The sequence below is a fragment of the Ochotona princeps genome, chromosome 1 (assembly GCF_030435755.1).
Source record: "Ochotona princeps isolate mOchPri1 chromosome 1, mOchPri1.hap1, whole genome shotgun sequence".
Lineage (NCBI taxonomy): Eukaryota > Metazoa > Chordata > Mammalia > Lagomorpha > Ochotonidae > Ochotona > Ochotona princeps.
In genome coordinates, this window is record NC_080832.1 from 115,827,747 (window position 1) to 115,850,519 (window position 22,773).

The following is a 22,773-nucleotide window of genomic DNA, read 5'->3' on the forward strand; positions in this document are numbered from 1 at the left end:
CTGGATCAGAGGTTAAGCATCTAGGAATCAAACCAGCTCCCAGATGGGATGCCAGCATTTTAAGTAATGGCTCAACCTGCTGTGCCAGAGCACTGGCTCTGAGACATTCTCTTTTCAGAACGTTTAACATTTTTATTTTAAAGGCAAAATGACAAGGTAAAAAACAAATCTTCCACCTGCTGGTTCACTCTCAAAATGATCACAATTGCCGATCTCCTGGCTTTACATGGGTTGCTTCAGCTGCTATCGCCATCTAGGATGTGAACTTGGAGAGGGAAGATCTTATCTCTCAGTAAGTCATTTCAAATAAAAGTAAATAATTTTTAAAAATTTGGCTTACACATTTAAGAAATTGTACTTAGCTTTAATTTTGGTTTTTAGCATGTTTGTAAATTTCTTGATGTTCCTCACTTATGTAGATGAAGTTAATTTCTGGTGTGTCTGGGTTGGACTTAAATTACCTGGGACAGTCTGAGCAGAAGCCTCAGTCCACCTCCCCTGCTTCGTGATGTCAGAGACAGTGGTCAGGGCAGGCTGGCAGCAGAACTGGAGTGATCCTCCTTTGATTCATCCCATCCCATCTCATACCCCATTTGCATCCTGGCTGCTCCACTTAAGGCCCAGCTTCCTGCTGATATACCTGGATATTCAGCAGAAGATGACTCAAGGGACTTTTCACCCACTGGTTCACTCCAGATGGTCCCTATGTCCTGGGTTAGAGCCAGGAGCCCACAGCTACATCTGGGTCTCCACCTGCAGGCAGGGACCCAAGCACCTGGATCATCTTCTGCTGCTTCTGCCGCCAGCAGAGTGGTCAGGTGCTCTCCTCTGGGACGCTTGGGATGTAGGTGGCAGGTTAACATGCTGCACCACAGTGCCTACCCTAGCCATTCCTTTCAAGTAAATAAAGGGACAGAAAAATAGACTGTTAAATGTCCCACTCTAATGGCTCCATCTCACTTTAGAGAAACCTCTGGCATGCAAGACCCCTAAGTACAGAGACTTAGGCCTATTGGTCAGTTGTGACTCCAGTACATAGAGTGACACCTGCTGACAGTAGGCACTCTTTCGAAAGCACCAAATCTGATTGCTTTAAGGTTTAACTGCATCATGTGACAATCATAAAAGTTACAACAAACATTGGAGAACATTTTGTTTCATTCAAAGAGTGTTCATGAGAATTTATGAATCCCTCTTGTGGGGGAGTGACACTTAACTGGGGTGACACTTAATTTAGTGGGGTATCAGGTGCACACTGGAAACCAGGTACTGCTAGCTTTCCATTCCTGCATTGTAGGTTACCATACTTGGTGGCTCAGAACCACTCCCCTTCCTTATTCCCATTCCTGGTCAGACTCCAGGCCTGGTGTGGGATTGGAGTTCTAGGGATTGGAGTCCTCCTCCAACCTCCCCCAGAGCTTGGGGCGTGCAGCATTAATATGGAGAAAGCAAAGGCTATTCTCATTTTTTTTTTTGCCTTTTTAAGAGGTTTTTGAGGTCTCCAACTGGTTCTCTGAAGCAAACACACTTATCTTTCCTGTGTGCCTGCTCTGTTCCTCTCCTTTCCCCAAGAATCAGCAAAGGAGGAGGTCCGACATGCAGCATGTGCACAGAGGGCAGCCCACACCCTCATGGGCTCTGCTCCCTGAGACTGGGGATCCAGAGGCGTCACAAACCAAGAGGGTGTGCAAGCACAGGCGGCTTGTCAAAGCCAAAGGCCATCAGTGGGAACAAGAACACTTCCCATAGGGCAGGGCTTCCTGGAAGGTTCGCGTGGCTGGTCTCTAGGACATGAAGGTGGCACAGCAGCACCTTCCTGGTTCAGGCCCTCTCTGATGGGTCACCCATCAGGCCCAGGGGAATATCCCCAGGCTCCCCATCCCATGACGTGTGGCTTAAGCCACTGCCCTTCTCTCAGCTGGGCCTATGGTCCATGTGGCCCAGCCCTCTCTCCCAAGAAAAAGGGTGAACTAAGGAGGGAAGGGAAGAGCTGGTTCGTGATAATGCCTGCATATGTAATTGTTACCATGGTAGTCAAACACAGTTCAAGCTATACTGTGAACTGTTTTAATTTGCAGGTCATTCGAGGTCATAAGGACACTTTAAGAATACAATTCTTCTGATCCATGAACATGAAATATCTTTCCTTTGTTGTGTCATCTATAATTTCTTTCGTCAGTAATTATAATGCTCATTTTGGAGATCTTTGATTTCCTTGGTTATATTTATTCCTAAATAAATTTATAGCTGTAATTAATGGTGTTCACTTGACCTCTCTTTTAGCAAGCTCTCTTTTAAACAACTTTTGTTGAAAAATGTTAACATTTTTGTATGTTTATTTTATACTTTGCAACCTCATTGGTTTCTTTTCACTGTTTCTAACAGCTTTTGGTGGAGATTTATGGCTTTTCCATGCATAAAATCAAAATCATCCAAAAACACGGTTGCTTTTCCATGCTTTCCAACTTGAATGCATTTTTCTCTGTAACTTTGGTTAACATTGGAAATAAAACTGACTTCCTGAAGCATTTTACAGAGTCCCACCTTTTTCAATTTTTTTGGCAATAATTTGAGAACTATTTGAATTGATTCTTACTTAAATGTTTTGGAGAATTCAGCTGTAAAATCATTTTACCCTGGACTTTTCTTTGATTGGGGACTTTAGTAACTGCTTCAATCTTTTGCTATCGGTCTCTTTAAATTTCCAAAGTGCTTTTGATTGTCTCACCATCCACTTTATGTTTATGTCACATGCTCCAGTGAGTGTAGTAAACACCTATGTAAGAAGCACAGTACATCAGGTGAGTCTGAGCAGCCGTGCTGGTGTCTGGATTCCCCAGCATGTGGTTGTGGCTTGAGGTTCCTGTGCTGGCTCAGGCTTCCTGCTGGGGATCCTAGCTCACCATCCACCGCTGCCAGGCGAGGGAGGTTCCTGGGCTTGTCTAAACTGAAGGTCCAAGAATTTCTTCTGTCCACAGCAGCCATGCTGGGAATGGATCTCAGATGGCACTGGGCATGCTCAGAACCATGGCTCTGTCCACTGCCTCCATGTTGGTAGGCAATGTCCAGGTAAGTCTGAGCAGCAGTGTGGGTACCTACTCTCCCAGCCACATGGCTATGGATGGGAGAACCCGTGCTGAGCCAGGCTTCCTGCTGGGGATCCTAGCTCTCCATCTACCACTATTATCAAAAATAAAATTTATACAATTTCAAAAAAAAGAAGTATAGGATAGAACATGAAAAATCTTCTGTGGAAGTTGTGTATTATTTTCAAGTGTTTGGCTGACATTTCTACTTGAGGACTAGAAGCATCTAGACACGTACTTCAGGTATTTATCTCAGCAGAATTCCTGACATGTTATTACACTCTACTTCCTGTCACAGTCAGCAGGCCAACCAAGCATTTGCATTATAATGATTCTGTTACAACCGCAAAACCATTCCTTAGCTATCCATTGCCAGGTGTCCAGATACTAAATGTAATATGCAAAATGTAAAATGTAACATCTGTGTTCTCCAGCACAGTAGCCTAGTGGCTGAAGTCCTCATCTTGCACACTGGGATTCCATATGGGCGCCGGTTTGTGTCCTGGCTGCACTGCTTCCCATTCAATTCCCAGCTTGTGGCTTGGGAAAGCAGTCGAGGATGCCCCAAAGCCTTGGGACCCTGCACCCATTTGGGAGACCCAGAAGAGGCTCTGGGCTCCTGGCTTTGGATTAGCTGAGTTCAGGTCATTGCAGCTGTTTGGGAAGTGAATCTATGGATGGAAGATCTTCCTCTCTGTGTGTTCCTCCTCTCTGTATAACTGACTTTCCAACAAAAATAAATAAATCTTAAGAAAAACAGATAAGCGATTTAACATTTCTATCTTTGGTTGACAAGTCCTCTCACTGTTTACAAGGTTGATGTTACAGGACACTGCAGACCACAGAAAGGAACTGCTCATAGACACCTGGATCCAGCTGTCCTGGTGCGCCACCCACAGGTCTGGATGAAGCCATCCAGTGCAGTCTGCCTCTCCAGTCTGTCAGACCTTCAGAGTTGGGGCTCACAGCCCTTGTCAGAGAACCTGCAGGGAAACCAAAGAGAACTTACTTGACTGGTTCCTGTCAGTCATCCCAGAGCTGTTCCCGTGGTAGGTGCTGAAGGCATCCTGTTGGACTGGAACAGACTTGTGTTAGACGTGACAGCTACCAGTTTAAATGAAGGTCACACACCATTGGACAGTGCCCACTTTTTGTCCACTATCTGCCCCTTCCTGCCTCTGTCCAGCCTCTGGGAGGCGTTCCAGGAGAGCACAGGATCTGTGCTCTGGCTAATGGTTTCTCTGATACAATTATCTTTTCAAACAACTGCCTCTCATCTTGTTGATTTCTTGTGTTGTCTTTTAAATTTTTATTTTATGAATAGATTTTTAAATATTTCTTTATTTTTATTTGAAAGGCAGAGATACAGAGAGAAGAAGAGACAGAGAGAGAGAGACCTTCCATTCTCTGGTTCACTCTCCAAATAGCCACAACTGTTGGATTGAGCCCATCCAATGCTGGGAGTCAGGAGCTTCTTCCTGATCTCCAAAGTAGGCACAGGGGCCCAGAGACCTAGGCCATCCTCGGTTGATTTCCCAGACTATTACAGGGAGCTGCATCAGAAGTGCAGTAGGTAGGATACTGACTGGTAGCCAAAGTGATGCAGGCACTATAGGCAGATGCTTAAGCTACCAAGCCAAAGTTTCAGTCTGTGTTTTCTTTTTAATTTTGATTTTATTCATCTTTAGGTCTTTATTATGTCTTGCCTTCTACTAATTTTTGGCTTAAACTATTCTTACTTTTCTAAGTCCTTAGATTTATTCTTATGCTGTTTATCTGAAGTCTTTCTGTTTTTGATGTCTGCACTTATTTTTTTTTAAGAATTATTTATTTTTATTGCAAAGTCAGATGTACAGAGAGGAGGAGAAACAGTGAGGAAGATCCTCTGTCCAATGATTCACTCCCCAAGTAACCGCAATGGCTTGAGCTGAGTCAATCCAAAGCCAGGAGCCAGGAGCCTCCTGCAGGTCTCCCACATGGGTGCAGGGTCCCAAGGCATTGGGCTGTACTTGACTGCTTTCCCAGGCCACAAGCAGGGAGCTGGATGGGATGCAGGGCTGCTGGGATTAGAACTGGTGCCCAAATGAGATCCAGGCATGTGCAAGGCGAGCACTTTAGCCGCTAGGCCACCGTGCTTCTGGCCCTGTCTGCACTTATTTTTATAGATTTTACTCTTCATGCTGTTTTTACTACATGTCATAGTTTTTAATGTGTTATATCAGAGAAACACACACACACACACAGATCTCCCATCCCTGATTTGTCCCACAAATGCCTATATTTTGTTGGAATTTACCTTTCCCCCATGCCCTATACACATCAAAGGCTTTCTTCATTCTTTTGAATGATTCTTTTTCTCCTCCTCGTCCTCTTCCTCCTTCTTCTTATTGCTTTGTTGTTGGGTTGAGTGGCTTATATTAAATAATATATTCCAAGTTCAGAAGTTCTTCTGCTTTTGGTATCCTATTGTTGAGTCTCAGTTGTTTGTGTGTGTTCTCATTTCATTGATCAGAGTTTTCAACTCCACAGTACATAATTAATTCTTTTAAAGTTATTTCTGCCTTCTGTGGAATTTTCTGTTCATATCACGCATTGTTTTCCTTGTGTCTCTGAATTATCTATCCATATTCTCTTTAATCTCAGGGACTTTCCTTGAGAATATTGCTTTGAATTCTTGAGGTCATTATGTTGAATTATCACTGGGATCTGTTTCTGGAGAAGTGCTGTGCTCCCTTGGAGGTGTCCTGCTTTCTTGCTGCTGCTTATTTCTCGTGTCCCTGTGTTGATGTCTGTGCATCTAGCGTCCCAGTCCCTTCTCCTCTGTGGAGCAGCTTTCACTGGGAAATACTTTTTCTTCTAGATGGGATGGCGAGTAATGGCTTTTTTGAGTTGTAGAAGAGTCTAGAAGTGTAGCCTCTGTGTCATTTCTCCAGCCACGGCCAACACCAGTCGTGTCCACAAGTGTTGCAATGGTCCAGACTGCAGCTCTTCATGGAGGTGGTGGCGTGACTGTACTGTGGACAGCTTCCAAATACTGAAATTCACACTAGAGTTCTGACGGCAGCAGCCATGACCTTGGGGCTGCTGCCATGGTCTCGGGGTTGGGGTGCCTAACCTTTTCCCAGCCACCTGGAGTTCCTTCCCAAATGGTGACAGTGTGTTTTGTCACTCTCCCACAGCAGTTTGCTGAGCCTCTGTGATGTTCCCACAACCTGGCTGATAACACCCAGGGCTCTCTCAATCTCCTGGAAATGCCGCCCTTCACTGTCCTGGATATTCTCTGAGGCAGAAGCAAGCACAGGGCATCTCTGTGCAGCCCCTGGGATTAATCTGAACTTGTCTTCCACTTGCGTTTTTCCATGGCTGTTTGGAAGTAGCCTCCTGTAAGCTCAGGAGCCATGCTTCAATGCTTGCTAGGATTTACCTCTACAACCAGATGGATACAGTTGAAGGAGATTAATTTTTACACTTTTACAGCTTGCAGTTAGCCTCCCTGACAATACACCTTTCCTGTGGTGTTCAGATTGTTTGAATCTCTGCTATATTGGTTGTTATGTGTTCAATCTGACAATTCTGCTTTGCTCTCCAGAAAATGTTTTACATCTCTTTTCAAAGAAACAATTCTTTTGAGCAGGCTGGGCCCTCATCACCGGCAGCCCCAGGCAAGCCTTGGTGATTGGAATGTTGATCACTATGCCCAGGCCACACACAGCCACTTGGGAGTCAGTCTGGGAGACTCCATTAGCAGTACTGTGATGCTGGAGCAAGAGGCTGAAGAGTGGTGACAGGTGTCAGTCACCTCACCCCCTGGTGACCACAGCCTCTTGTGCTGGGCATCGGCATGCAGCCACTATCTGCATGTTCTTCCCATTGTAAGATCCAAGCCCTCAGCTTTCATGCACCACCTTGTTATCTCCAATTCTTCTAATTTTCCCCAAGTTCTTGCTGGAGAGTCAGTCCAACTCATTAGTCCCTGCTCATGATTCTCTCACATTATCACTAGGGCATCATTTCACCCACCCACTGCCATAGGCTTGTTGGGGATTTGATTCCTAGTTCTGGGCCTGGAAACCAATCCCACAGCTTTTCTGGTGTCTGCTGTTAAGCTTGCCGCTATCTACATTCTCCTCTTCAAGTCTGCTCCATTGGCACTTATTTCCTGGGATTTAAAGAACTGCACCAAACTTTCTTCAACACAGCATTTCTAAGGGCTTCAGTGAGAAGGAGTGGATATTGGCTTACAGAAGTTGATTTAGAAACCAGAATCATAGACTTGAACACAGGACAGCATGCACGGAGAAGGGCAGTGCCCTGTCACAGTGACCCCCTGGCAAACACCAGCCACACCAAGGAGCATCTCTAGCCTCCAGGTCATAGCTGAGCTCCTGTGGAATCATAAACCATCCTTGGCACCTCCAGCAGCCACTGGCCTGAATTCCAACACATGAATTAGGGCTAAGAATTAAAAAAAAAAACTTTAAAACTGATTTATTTCTTATTATTAAGAGAAATAGAGTTAGAGGGCTCTCCCAATGACTATTTCTCTCTCCAGATGCCCATGATGACAACCACGGCTGGGCCAACCCTCAACTAGCAGCCTGGAACTCAGTTTGAGTCTCCCACGTGGTGGCATGGACCAAGGCCTTGAGTCATGACCTTGTATCTCTCAAAATGTTCATTTGCAGAAAGCTGGAATCAGGCAAGTCACAGCTCCCATCCAGGATGCAGTGTACTGGCTGGAAGCTCACCTGCTCGCCTGAGTTTCCACACCTAGCCTTGACAGCTTGTTTAAATCAATCAATCAATCATACATACATAAACAGTTTTATGTAGCTCTTTGCAATGAGTTAAATATAAGAATGGCTCTGTAATGTAAAATAGTTTTCATAATTTACCACTTGCCTGTACAAATCTGATTGTAAGTAGTTGAGCACAGCGCTTTGGAGACATAAATAGCAGAACCAAAGTGGTGTGACTTTTACTCAGTGGGATTTGCAAACTGGATCAACCAGCATTATGTTTTCAGGTCTAAGGTAAGCATGAATCAAACCAAGGCTCTTGAGCTTCATCAAGGCTGTGGGCACCTGCTGCAAGATTGGCCTGATGTAGTTGAGTGGCACTGGACTAAACTCACTCTGCTTTAACTTTTTTTCCACTTTTTAAATTATACTTATGACAATCTTTACATAGTTAATTAGAGTAAAAAGGTTTAAGTGCTACAGGAAAATGGGTAAGACTATTAGTTCTAATTGTTTCCTTCATATATCTGAGGTAAAGGGGGATTTTAAAGGAGAAGCACCACCCAGTCTCCCATCCTCCCCAGGTCCCGGATGTGGGGCATGCTCCAAGGGTCCTCCTCAAGTGGTTTTGATAGTTCAACAGTTATGAATCATTGCCAATCTCACCACTCCAAGCACGTTGAAGAATCCACTGATTGACACAGTCCTTCATAGAGTCTCCATTTGCCCAGTTTTTCACTGCCAACATCTAGCTGAGGTGGTTGATTGACTTGTTCTGTCTTCTGTCTTTTCATGGTTAGGGTTTTGAGTCCGGCAGTTCGATTGGGGATCCCCAAAGAAACTTTGTCTGAGGTGATCCCAGACCAGATTCTTGTATGTACTAGCAAGCACAGGGCCTGGCACAGTCCATTGCCATGATCAGCTGGTGGTTGCAATTGTTGGGTTGGTTCTGTTTTCAGTCCCAACTTCCACTGGAACCAATGTGTTGTAGTCCAGCCTAGTTCTGCCCAGCACATACTTGGCCCTCACATAAACCAGTGGGAGCTGCAGCCTAGTTGGGGTGACCCACAATAACCCCCACCAGGCCTGTCCCCTACCCTGGTTTGTCAGTATGTGTAGCAGACTAGTCCAGTCTGTCCCACATCCTATTTGGCTCTTGTACTTGTCAGTGGGTATTAAAGCTTTGTTCCATCTAACCAGCTCAACTATCCAGCCCTCACGGATGTTGTTGAATGTCTCTCTGTCTAGCCACCCAGCCCCTGTCCTAGTTTTCATGCCCTCCCGTGGAAGTGGTAACCCAAGAGGGAGGAGCCCACTATTTCCCTCCCAGGCCATTCCCACTCCTGGATTATGCACTCTTCGGGTGGTTCTGTGATTTGACTTGACAGAATTAGCCCCCAGTGCCAGCTTCTGCCAGCTGATGCTGTGGCTAAGCCCAAACAACCCTCGCCCACTCTGATTTTGTTTGCACCAATAGGAACAATCAGCTCAGTCTGGCTTTTCCCTGATTTAGTCCACGTGAGGCCCACAGGTGTTGTAGCCTTGCCTAATCTGATCTGCCCCCAGCCCAGCCCACACTCTCCAGTGGGAGCAGCTGTCCGGCAAGGGCACCCCACCTTATTCTCCCTGCCGGCCCTTCCCTCTCCTTTCCTGATTCTCACTTGTGCTGTTGGGCGCAGCGGTCACATCCAGTACAGGCAACCTCACCTTGGCATTCTGTATTGTGCATTGGTTTTTGTTGCGACCAAACCTGGCTCGACCCACACTCTGTTTCAGTGCTCGGATTTGCCAGTGGATGACATGAACTGATTCAGCTTGGTCTGCCCCCGACCCATGCTGAATGTATGCTAGTGGGCATGCCTATTCTGAGCTGTTTTCTGTCATGCTTCTTACACTTACCTGCCAGTCTGTGTCCTGCCAGAGGGGTTGCTCAGGCTCTCCATCTGAACCCTCCAAGTGCCAGATTTTGCGCATACCGGGGGTCCATGAGCCAGCTCTACCTGTCCTAGCAGGAACAGTAGCTTTTCCTGACTGGCCTTCAACCCAATCTGGTTCTTGCTGTTGGATATTTCAGCCCAGCCAAGGCTTGTCCATACCCACATACCGCTCATACATGACTCAGTAGGGGTTGAGACCTAGCCTAGTCTGTCCCACATCTACACTGGTCCTCCAGAACACCAGAAGGTCCAGCTTGGTGTGTCCAGTCCCAGTCCACACTTGTGCCAAGAAAAGACTACAACCATTTCCTGATCAGAACGCAGTCCCCATTCCAGCCCATGCATCCCTTGGTGGGAACCTTAACCCAGCTAGGGCGTCCCCTTAGATCTCCAACTGGGTCTGTTCCCAGCCATAGATCCCACGCATGCCAGTGTTTGCTCTGACTCAGCTTGGCTCAGCCTCTCACCTTTCTTGACTCCTGCTTTAGACATTGTGGCTTAGCGTCCCTGGCTCAAACAGACCAGTAGGTGCAAAAGCCTAGCTTGGCATGCCCTGTGCTCCATGCTTGCTTCTAATTTTACTTATGGGTTAAGGTTTGCTCAGTCCTGCCCGGTATGCCCTGTTCCATTTCCGTTTCACACATTGGCCAGCTGTTGGAGCTACTTTACCCAACTTGTCCAACCCCCAGGTATGAATCACATGTTCACCAGCAGGAGCTATGACTTGCCAGGGGTTTCCCAAGTTCCTTCATTTGATCTACTCCCAGACCCAGTTCTCATGCATGCCATTGGGTTTTAGGCCAGGTTCCGGCGAAGTCTGGCTTTCTATTTGGCCTAGTATGAGCTGGTGAATTTTGCAGCCCGGCCCACCCCACATCCTATACAGAATGCACATTTGGGTGCTGCTGCCTTGACCAGTCCAGACTGTTGCTGGTTCCTTAAGCTGTGATTGGTGGAGGGCTCCTTGGTCACACCTAGCTTAGTCCATCACCACCCCAACTCTTGAACTAACCAGTGGGGCTAGAATTTCCATGGTGGTTTGGCCCACACATCCCCCACAGAATCTTCCCCTGGATATGGTTCTCTAGTGTGCTAGGTAATGTTATGGCCCTGCCTAATGTGACCTGTCTTCTGACCTACCATCATGTCAGGTAATTGGATTATGATCCTGCAAGACAAGCCCCGAGTCTTAGCTTTTGCATGGACCGATGTTCATTGGTCAGCATTGTTCAGTGATTACAAGTTCTTCAAAGAAAAAGTTACTCTGTCATTGGGAATCTATAGGATTGATTCATATCCCAGAAGCACAGTGGGTTCAACATGGAGCTACCTAAGCAGCAATTCAAAGAACCAAAACCCCAGAGCTCCTGGCCAGGTGGCCATCAGGCAGAGCATGGTGCCAAATGGCACACTGGCCACCTGGGGACAGCTCACCACATGCACATGGTGGCTGGAGTCAGGGATCTGTGCATGAACACGCCCTGGTCTGAGACCCACCCACAGTTGGCAGGCTGCAGGAAGTTTAAACCCCCAGGCCCAAGGTCGTGCCCCTCCCCAATCACATTCCCCGCCCAATGATGGCAGCAGGTGGGCCCTGTGCTTCCCCAGGCCCCTGGAGACTCCCCCACTGGGTGTACTCACCCTGAAGGGAGCAGCCCCTGGAACCCAGGCAGGCCCAGCAACAGCTCTCCACGTGCACGTGGTGGCTGGAGTCAGGGATCTGAGCATGAAGACGCCCCGGCCTGAGACCCACCAGCCTCGTTCTGCTTTAGAAATTCATGTAAGTTGTGGTCCAACATCTCAAAATGAAGGCAGGTGTGCTTCCTATATTTAAAGCGTTCATAAGAATAGACAAAATTATGCTCATCAGCATTTTTGCTCCTTATGTGGGAACGGATACTCACTTCATTCTTTTCTTACCTGGCGTAGAATGGGCAGTTCTTCAAGATTTTAATAGCCACAATTTTCTTCATGATTTGCTTCCTGCATTTAGCTACCTCTCCAAAGGTTCCCTGGGCTAGGGACTCCAAGGCTTCTCAGCTGTAGGTCATAGAGCAAAGGATCTCAAGGGGCACCAGCTGGTAATCCCCTTCTTGCTGGACCTGCTGCTCTTTGTGGTCACAGCGGTGGTCAGGGCAGCAGCTCCCACCACAGTCCTGTTTTGTTAGCATGAGAGGGGGATGATCTTCTTTGCACTGCACACTACAGTTGCTGTTATCTTCCTCACTTTTTCTTGTCTTTTCTTTTTAAAGATTTCTTCATTTTGCTTGGAAAGGCAGATTTACAGAGAAGGAGAGAAAGAAAGATCTTCCATCTGCTGGTTCACTTTCCAGATGTTGCAATGGTCAGAGATGAGCTGATCTGAAGCCAGGAGCTTCTTTTAGTTCTTCCCACAAAGATGTAGGCTTTGGGCCTCCTCTACTGCTTTCCCAGACCACAAGCAGGGAGCTGGAAGGAAAGTGGAGCAACAGGGACACAAACCAGTGCCCATATGGAATGCTGAAGATGCAAGGCAATGGTTCAGCCACTGAGCAATCACATCGGACCCTGTATTTCTTTAAGTACATAAGAGCACAGTTGCTGGGCCACAGGGTGAGTGAATGCTTGTCTTTAGCAGGTAGGAACTGTGAAATTTTTTTTTTCAAAGAAATGGAAACAGTCTACTTTCCAACGAATGAGATATAAGAGTTGAATTAATTCAAATTCTTGCCAATACTTTATGGTGTCTGACCTTTTCATTTTATCCATTCTGGTATCTGTGCAGTAATACCACATTTTGCTATGATTTTAATTTAATCTCTGACTAAAGGAGTTAAACGAATTCTGAAAATATTATTGTCTATCCAGATAAACCTTGCCTGACATCCCAGTTTAGTAGCTTTGCCATGTTTCTATTATATTACCTTTCTCTTATTGAATTTCCAAACCTATTTAATTTACAACAAGAAATATGTTAAGTATTTAGATAAATTGTTCTTTTTCACAAATATCTTTACAATAAAACAGAAATAACTTCACGGAAATTTATGATTATAAATGCATTGAAGATCACTATTTTTAAAAATGATGAATTTATGACAACCCCTTATGTTACAAAATGTTGACAGATATATCTATAGAGCTTAGAAGCATATTGGGTTTGGGTTTTATTTATTATTACATTTTATTTTATTTTTGATGTTGTTTACATAGTTGAGGACCCTGTTAGGGTAGAGAGGTTCAAGGCATGGGGGAAGGTGGGACAAATACTTCCAATATTCCTTTCTTCCTTTTCTCCAGTATCTTGGGGGCTGGGAGAGAAAGGCTGAGGGGCTGGTCCCAAATGCCAAACTACATCAGTACCTGGAAATGGAGAATGTCCACTTGATGTCTTCTTAAAAATCCCAATGTGTGAAGAATGTTCTGAGGGTATTGCTTGAGTGGTGTTGATAGTTCTGTTATGCTGTTACTTTTGCTGTTCCAAGATTGTGAAACCCTTCAAGGTCCACTGGATGACAGAGTCCACCTGGTGTAGCCACTCACCCAGACACCTGCTGCCAAAGCTCAGCCAGGAGATTTGCCAAACCTGTTCTGCTCTCCATTTTCTTACCTGGCACATTCCCTGCAGGCCCAAAAGAGCTGGCTGTCATGTCTGCTTCATGCACCTGAACATGCTGTCCATGGCACAGGCATTAGCAACCAAAGAGGCCCTATCCTGATACATGCATTCAAGGTCAGATCATGAATTCTATGATTCTCCATGTGGTCAGACTTTTGAGCCCAGTCATCCAGTTTGGGAGTCCCCCAAGAAACCTCACCTGGAGTGAGCCTAGATCTGACTCCTGCATGGGCCAGTCAGGACAGGGTCCAGTTCAGTCCGTCACTTGTGTCAGCCTATTGCATACATTGGTGATTGTAGTTGCCTGGTTAGCTCTGTCCCCAGCACCACATCCTGTGCAAATTGACAAGTGCTACAATCCACTCAACCTTGCATGCCTCAGACCTGGCCCTTGCACACACTAGCGAGAATGGCAGCCTAGCTGGGGCAATCTCCAATAACACCTACCAGGCCCACTTCAAGTCCAGTTCCTACACAACCCAGTATGTGCAGCAGATTAATCCAGTCCATCATGTATCCCAGTTGGTCTTTTGTAGACACCTATAGGTGTTGCAGCTTTGCTCCACTCACCACATCCCACGACCCAGTCTACATGTATGCCAACAAGCTGCTGCTACCTTGTCCAGCCTGTCCTGCCCCCATCCCTGGCTCTCATGCACAACAGTAGGATCTGCAGCCAACAGAGGAGTGCCCAGAGTCCCCCTACTAGGCCCAGACCCAGTCAAGGATCTTGCACCTTCCAGGGGATTCTGTGGCCCAGTCTGTCACAGCTTGGTACCCTGTCCCAGAACTTAGCAGGACGTTTTTTGCATCTAGTATTTACTACTTTCTTGGGAGGTTGCCTAAAATATGTAATGTAGAAACTTGGGCATGGCAAGCAAAGCTTCTGTCTCTGGAGTTGGCATCACATATGTATGCTAATTCAAAACCAGCTGTTCCCCTTCTGACCCAGCTCCCTGCTGGTGGACTAAGAAAGTAATTGAGGATGGTACAAGAGCATGGGCTCCTGCATCCTGGTGGGCCACCTGGAGAAATCTGTGAAATCCAGTCACAAAATGGAGTCACTTTGGTTCCAGCCTGCACAGTTTGCTAACCTGTTCCTTATGCTTCTGTATAAAACACATTGCTAGTTTCCTGTTTTTGGCGGGATCAGATCACAAGGAGTAACATGCCCTGCCACCAATCCTTCATTCCAGGAATCAATATTGTATGATTTATTCACTAACTGTTCCTATAACTGCCTCCTGTGGCTGCCCAAAGTCACCCATTGTTCTTATGGCAGCCTCTTGGGGCTGTCCAATTCACCTGGTTCCCACGGCTTTTATAACTCTTTCTATAAAAATCCATCTAACCCTCATCTCAGGGTCACCCTTTGAAAGAAAAGAGAGCTGACCCCAGCTGGTTGGTGTGTTTACCTGTCTTCTCAGTAAAACGTTGCTGCTTTGCAGAATTGTCCAGGCTGCACTTCTTGGGGAGAGGCTCCAGTTGGATGCAACACTTCATGCTCCTAACTTCGGATGTGTTTTACTCTGACCACTGGGACCATTTGGGGAGTGAGTCAATGGATGGAAATCTCTCCCTCTGTCTCTCCTTCTCTGTAACTCTATCTTTCAAGTAGAAATAAATAAATTCATATGTATATATCTATATATCTATACACACACACACACACATATACATCCTTATTTATGGCCTTTGCAGGAAACAGGCTAAGCGTCCAGGCAAAGTTGTTGCAGGACGTCACCCCAACAACTCCCCAATCCTGGTGAAGTGTACATTGAGGGCTCTGACATGCTCTAGCCAGCAGGTGACAGAGCTTGGACCTGCTGGGTGACATATTCGTACTGATGATATTTTCCTAACACCTGGTGCGGGCCTTTGAGCAGTATAACAAGGATTTCACACACTTTTATACATGAAGGATAAAGTCACTGCTTTACAGATTAGATTGCAGATCGCAGTAGTTAAACACAAAGGAAACTTGTATCCACCGGGATCTGTGTGTGGTTCCTGAGCACAACTTCTCCAGAGAGGAAGGGAAGTCACGGTTTCTTCACCTTCCCTCCCAGGCCAGCTGACACAGTCTGACAAGGCACTATCTGGGGATGAATTTCCTTCTGGAGACTCTAGGGCATAGTTCTGGAGCCCAGAGTATACCGCACAGAGAGTTATCCTGGAAAAGAGGAGAGGAGAAGGGGCTGGGCCTGTCTGGGGCTTAGATGTGGGAGTCTTTCCCAGCTTCCTCAGACAGCCCCTGGGCCAGGCACCTGGAATCAATGTGGGAAAGGGGCATTCAGCGCAGAGCAGGGGAGGCAGATCCACTCCCAGTTCCAGCTCTTATCAGGGTGTCAGCATATGTGTGGAGCACAGGGCTAGGAATTCCACATATTTTCACTTGCATTTTTGATTCTGACAAGCTGGAGCAGTGCCTTCTGCCTGCATGCTCATGCCCTCACATTGCTTGTTCCCAGCCAGTCACCATCGCCATTCCCACACAATTAACCATCCTTCCCTGCCCCAGGATACTCAGATGCCCAGACCCTCAGGGTCTAGTCCACAGAGCTTTAAACCAGCTTCTTGCTGTTCTGAGGGAGAGGGACAGAGTTGGGGGCTGTTCTACCCGAAGCTCAGGCGAGTGAGTATGGGGTGGACAGGGAGATGGTACCCTTAAGAGATGGCCAAGTGGTCCATGCAGCCAGGAAAGGGCTCTAGGGAACCCCACCCGCCCACTAGCAGCCACTCACTACCAGTGCTACCTCCACATCGCAGTGTCCCAGCCAGCATGCGGGGAGCCCCACTATACCTCGGTGGGTTTCGTGGACAACACGCTGTTCATGAGCTTTGACAGCGACAGCGAAGCCGTGGGTAGAGCTGAGGGCATCATGGGTGGATCACGAGAGGACCTAGTACAGGCAGGGGGCAGGGTGGGACTGTGGGTGTGACCAACCCAAGTCCACAAGGGTCTCAAGAGTGCGTGTCCCCACACCCTGCTCCAGGCGGGCACAACCTCAGAGCAATGCCAGCATTCCAGACCAGACTCTGGCAGAGTCCTGAAGTGCTGCTGCCTGACCAGCCGGTCCCTGCCCACCTTAGAGGGCAGCCCTGGGTGCCATGGCAGGGAAGGCTAGGGACACTGTGTTTCCCAGCCTGCATCAGGACTGACTGACTTTGTCTCTTCCAGTGCAGGGAGGAGTCTGGGTAACCCAGGTTTGGCTGGGGTCCTAGCTGACAGCATTGGGGTTCAGGGTCCCACATGCAGCAGGCACAGCATGGCAGGGTGGCATGGAAGAGCACCTTCCTGGGGGGCCTTCTTTGCACCGCCTTCATTCTACCTCTTACAGTGAGAACTGAGGACTCCTTCACCCAGCACAGGACTCACAGGCGCCCACAGCAGCGCAGACCCTGCAACAAGGAGCAGCCACTACCCACCCCCTGAGGTTGCGGGAATCCCTGATGGTTTCTGCACTCAGGGCCTTCCCAGAGCCCAGCACAGCTCACCTGGACTGCAGGGCACAGGCCAGGACCTCCCTGAGCTGAAGGCACTCAGTAGTTCTCCAGTGTGGGTCCCCGGGGCCTATCCTCTAGGCCAAACAGCTGCCCAAACCCCTGGCTCACACACCCACACCTCCCACACTCAACAGGGAGACACAGACCAACACACACATTTTCCCACTATACACACAGTTACACACACATCACAGAAAACCAACACAGCACGGCTGCACTCACTCACAAATGTGAACTCTTTTATAGACACAGACACAGAGAAATGTCATGTCTTCCACTTTCCCTTTTGTTGTTTTTTCTTTGTTTTGTTTTCTGCTTGGGATGCCCACATGGCAGGTTAACCCGCTGCATCAAAATGCCAGCTCCCAACTTTTGTTTATTGAGATAGTCGTTACTTTAGGGGCCCAATTGGATGAGTCAGTTAACTAAATTTTCACCTTGCAAGTGCCAGGATCCCTGTTGAACCCTGGTTCAAGTGCCAGCTACTCCACTTCCCAGCTAGCTCCCTGCTCATTGTCTGAGACAGCAGCAGAGTTTGGCCCAAGGTGTTGGGACACTGCACCAACATGGGAAACCCAGAGGAGTCTCCTGGCTTTGGATCAGGTCAGTTTCGGGCATTGTGGCCATTTGGGGAGTGAAATAGCAGATGGAAGATTCTTCTCTCTCTTTCTCCTTTTCTCTGTAAATATGTCTTTCCAATAAAAACGATTAAAAAAAAACCGAATATTCACTTACTCCAAAGCCACAGTTACAAAGAGAGAGCAAGCAGGAAAGAAGGAGGCAGATCTTCCATCCCCAAATGATCCCAGGCAGGTCTCTGAGCCTGCCAGAAGCCAGGACCCAGGATCCAGGATCTGCCTTCAGGTCTCCTCAGGGGGTGTAGAAGCCAAACCACGTGTCCCATCTTCTGATGCTTTTCACAGACACATAATCAGGGAGCGGGATCAGAATCAGAGCAGCCAGGACAAGAACAAGTACTCAGAGGAGACTCTGGCTTTCCACGTGGCAGATTGACCAAATGCGCCATAACTCCAGCCCCATTTAATTCCAATTTGGAGATAAGGAAATTGAAGTACCCAGGATGATGCTGGTGAGCCCAAGGCAGGAGGGCACCCAGGCCCTTCCCTGCAGGAGACACAGAAGTTGATACCACAGCCTGACCACTTGGCTGCTTGCTGCCATCATGGTCTCCCGGTGCCCCCTGCTGGTCATGCAGTGAGGCAGGCTCACAGACTGCAGGAGAAATCAATGGGGGGAAGGGAGGGGATGCTTTTTATTCCCTCAGGATCTCCTGCTCCTCAGCTGCTCTAAACTCAGATCCAGCCCTGTGGGGGTGGAAGCTGACACAGTACAGCACTCATATCACCCCTTTGTCAGCAGTGATTCCCCTCCTGCAACTCTATCCACATACTCCATGCCCCTGTTGTCTCCACACAGCAAGGGAATAGAGGGCAGCAGAGTGAAGGACAAGGCCCAAGGGGGGATGCAGCCCTCTCCTCCCCACAGATCCCACATGCCCACAGGGCCTTGGCTCTGTCCTCCAGGCCCATACAGAGTCACACGCTCCTTCTCCTATTGTGGCCCCTGCTACCCCTCCTGGCAGAGCTTCTGCAGGCCAAGTCACACCCCACCCCACCCTGTACTCAGCCTCCTCTCCCTGCCCAGCCCTGAGTCAGCCCCTCCTACCTGCATATCCCAGCTCTAGGCCAGGGACACAGCAGGCACAGAGCAGCAACCATGAGCAGCTTGAGTTGGCCCTGCCCTACCTGGGACACCCCAGGCCAAGGAGGTTGCCAGCCCATGCCCTGCCCAGCTCCCTGCTACACTGCGTCCTTCTGGCCCTGCAGGAGGTGCACCCAAGGGCTATCATGGCCTGAGGCTCCATGGCTGTCGTGTCCTATCCTATTGCAGACTCAGGTACCACAGCCCTCAACACATTCTCTTCCTGGTGGGGACTGTAGAGATCAGAGACCTATCCACACCGTGCCTGACACTATCTGTCTTCCATGCCCTCAGCTAGTCTCTGCCATGCCACCCTCACCATAGGTACCCCCTGGGCAGGGATCCCCAAGCTGAGTCTTGATCCATTTTTTTCAGCTCCCAGCCCTGGAGATGGAGGACACCTTAGGGGGCCTATACCCTGAGAAGGGGACATGTAAAGACCACCAGCACTACAGCAGGAATCCTGAGCAATCCCTCCCTCACTGCACGGCCTGCCACAGGGGACCAGAAGGGACATGTCCACCACAGGAGAGACTACAGAGAGAACAGGAGCCACCTCATACCTGCCCTACCTTGCCAGAGGTGTCCCCTGGACAGGAGATCTCCTGGCTGTGACACTGGGGTTGTGTCTTCCTGTGCTGCCCAGGCCACAGGACTGCCTAATTATAAAGCTGGGGTCAGAGTGGAGCAGGAGGACAGGAGGAGGCTTTTTTTTTTTTTTTAAGATTTATTCATTTTATTACAGCCAGATATACACAGAGGAGGAGAGACAGAGAGGAAGATCTTCCATCCGATGTTTCACTCCCCAAGTGAGCCGCAACGGGTCGATGTGCGCCGATCCGAAGCCGGGAACCTGGAACCTCTTCCAGGTCTCCCACACGGGTGCAGGGTCCCAAAGCTTTGGGCCGTCCTCAACTGCTTTCCCAGGCCACAAGCAGGGAGCTGGATGGGAAGTGGAGCTGCCGGGATTAGAACTGGCGCCCATATGGGATCCCGGGGCTTTCAAGGCGAGGACTTAAGCCGCTAGGCCACGCAGCCGGGCCCAGGAGGAGGCTTTTATCCCAACCCTGAAGACTCCTAGATCCTCACCAAGGACTATCAGTATGAGCACCGAGGACTACATCCCAACTGCCAAGGAGACCACGGGGAAATGGAGTGCCTTCGGAGACCAAGAACTCTGAGGTCACCCACCTCCATTTGGATCTACCACATGGGATGGAAGAAGCCCAAATCCTGCCTTGCAGGATCCAAGGTCATCGGAACAACAACCAGGATCCCTGAGCGGTCCGCAAAAACAGAAGAACAGTAAACTTCCGGGGGTTCGGGCCTTGGGTTTGGGGGCAAGTGCCGCTCCTCACAGTGTGGCGGCTATGGGGGGTGCCCCTGCTGGGTCGGACCCAATGCTGGGGGCTCACGCCAAAGACACTGCTGGAAGCAGTGAACGAGTCCTCGGCCTCCCCCAGGGTGGCCAGTGCACCATGTGTTGCCAGGCTTTGCCTGCTGGCCGCCTGGCGGCAAACTCTGGGGTTTTTTAAGATATGTTTGCTGCCTGGGGACACCCATGACTAAGTCCAATTTTAGTGTAGGTGAGTAGTGAATCTTGGGTGATTCCCAGTGACAGGGTCATGGAAGTTTTAGGCATGCGTGGGGACTGAGACCTGGTGGCTTGGAGGGAAGTACCCAGGAGACAATTACGGTTAGTCAGATACACCAACCCAATTCGGAATACAGAAATGGCCTGTTAGACTAGAACATCACTGATCATCACACACCAGCCCATACCAATGCTATGGATGGGGGCCTCTTTGGCAGTGATGGGTACCATTACCCAACTGTTTGGTGGAGTGGTGGAGTGGTCACAATTGGCAGGGTCAAGACTCTATCCAACATGCGAGAGAACTTGGTCTGGGGGTAGACTCCGTGGGGTTGTGTGGGCCCAACCCTGTGGAAATACAAGTTCCCCTGGTTAACTCGCAAGCTGGGATTGGGATGGACTAAGCTAGATGTGACCATGCCACCTGCCATTACACACACGGGTGCAGGAACCCAAAACAGTCAGCGCAGGTCAAGGCAGCAGCACCTGAAAGTGCATCCTTTAACAGGATGTGGGGTGGGCCGGGCTGCCACTGGAAGGGGACAGAATGGGCAGGGCTGAACAAACCTTAACTCACAAGAAACAACAGAAATCAGGTTGGAGCACAGGTCATGCCAAGTAGGTCCTTGCACCTACTGATCTGCGTAAGACAGGGATGCTAAGCCACAGCATCTAAGGGGACAGGAGAAGAGAGGGGCTTTACCAAGTACAATCAGAGCAACCACTGACCTTCGCATGATCTAAGGCTGGGAATAGGCCCGGTTGGGCAGCTAAGGTAATACTCTAGCTGGGTTGAGTTTCCCATCAATAAGCTCATGGGCTGTAAATGGGGCTGTGTTCCGATCAGGATACGAGTGTAATCCCACTTGGCACAAGTGTGGACTGGGAATGGAAGCACCAAGCCAGGCCAGACTCCAACACCATCTGGTGCTCTGCAGGGCCAGGGGAGATGTGTGACAGACTAGGCTAGGTCTCAGCCCTTACTGAGCCATGCGTAAGCTGTATGGGGGTATGGAAGAGCCATGGCTGGGTTGAAACATCCAACAATAAGAACCAGATTGGGTTGAAGAACAGTCAGGAAACACCACTGTTCCTGCTAGGACAGGAAGTGAACTGAACAGGGCTGGCTCATGGACCCACTGGGGGGAGGGTGTGGGGAGGGGTGGGGGAAATCCCAGTGCATAAAAAAATGTATCACATAATGCAATGTAATTAATTTTTAAAAAATGAAATGCAATAAAAATATATGTTTAAAAAAAATAAAATATCTTTTTGTGTGTGTGTTGCCGCCGCCGCCACCGCGCAGTGTCAACACCAACGCCGCCCCGGGCCGCACCCTGCGCGCCCGGCACCCCGACCCCGCCGTGGCCCTCGCCCCTCATGGCGCACTCGGGGGCCGCCGCGCCGCCCGGCGCGCAGAAGCAGGGCTGCCCCATCCGCGTGGAGTACGACCCGCGGCGCCGCCAGTTCACCGTCCGGCTCAACGGGTGCCATGACCGAGCTGTCCTGCTCTATGAGTACGTGGGCAGGCGAATCGTGGACCTGCAGCACACTGAGGTCCCAGACGCCTACCGCGGCCGAGGCAGCGCCAAGCACCTTGCCAAGGCTGCGCTGGACTTCGTGGTGGAGGAGGACCTGAAGGCTCACCTCACATGCTGGTACATACAGAAGTATGTCAAGGAAAACCCCCTGCCCCAGCACCTGGAGCGCCTGCAGCCGTGACGGCCACCAGCTGGCCCCACGGTCTCCCCCCCGCCGGGAGCAGACTCTACGAGGACGCTTGCCCGCCTGCGGCCCCGGCTCCTACTCCTGGCTAAGGATGGGTCTAGCACCCACGGCCTCGGCTCTCGGCAGCTCCTGCCATGCAGACACCAGCCGAGCTTCGCGGCTGGGGGGCCCCAGGCTCCCTGCAGCAGCGCTGATCTGTGGCCACCGCCTGGGAATGGCTGTCCTGGGAGCCAGGAAAGCGTCTCCGGCAGCCCCATGGAGCAATAAATAACCCTTGCGTGCCAACTTCCTAAGGGCAGGAACACTGCACCCCAGCTACCAGCAACAACCCCCTCCCCAGCCTTTCTTAGACCCTGTGTCCCCAGCGGGGGCCATGAGAGGTGAGGACTGAGAGCCAACCCAGGCTCAAGCTCATGCACACACACACTTCCACATGCACGACGCCCACGCATGACCACATGCTGAGTGGTCCCCGTGTTGTCCTTGGCCGTCGACCTCTGCAGCAAACGGAGGTCGCCACTGCCTGCCTCCCACAGGCAGCCCAGGCTCAGCTGTTTCGGTGGCAGTGGGGACCCCAGGATGCCTTGGAATGGGGGAGTCTTCAGTCTCCATCAGGGGCCCCCCAGTCCTGCCTTACTGGGGTGACAGCCCAGAAGCCCAGTGTAGCAGCAGGTCGTGGAGGACCCCTATGGGGGCTGGGATGAGTCCAGTCCCTGCTTCTCAGGTTCAGGGCCCCCTCTGTGGGCTGACCCCCCTTCGCTGCCCAGTGCTGGCACCAAGACCCTGTTCTCCATGGGGAGTGCGGAGGAGGGGAAGGGACATGCTCCAGCCAACTTCCCAAAGGCAGTGTTGTGCGCAGGGA

The 22,773-nt window shown here is 49.6% G+C and overlaps 2 protein-coding genes across 4 annotated transcripts in view; both read left to right on the forward strand.

Moving 5' to 3' along the window:
• LOC101527525 (putative HLA class I histocompatibility antigen, alpha chain H) overlaps positions 1–22,773 on the forward strand; it is a 129,346-nt gene that overhangs the window by 25,466 nt on the left and 81,107 nt on the right. The window lies entirely within an intron of this gene.
• LOC131480543 (protein NATD1-like) lies at positions 21,518–22,196 on the forward strand. The gene has a single exon (XM_058665925.1). It carries the CDS (start codon positions 21,564–21,566, stop codon positions 21,903–21,905), a length of 342 nt encoding a protein of 113 aa, XP_058521908.1. The 5' UTR covers positions 21,518–21,563; the 3' UTR covers positions 21,906–22,196.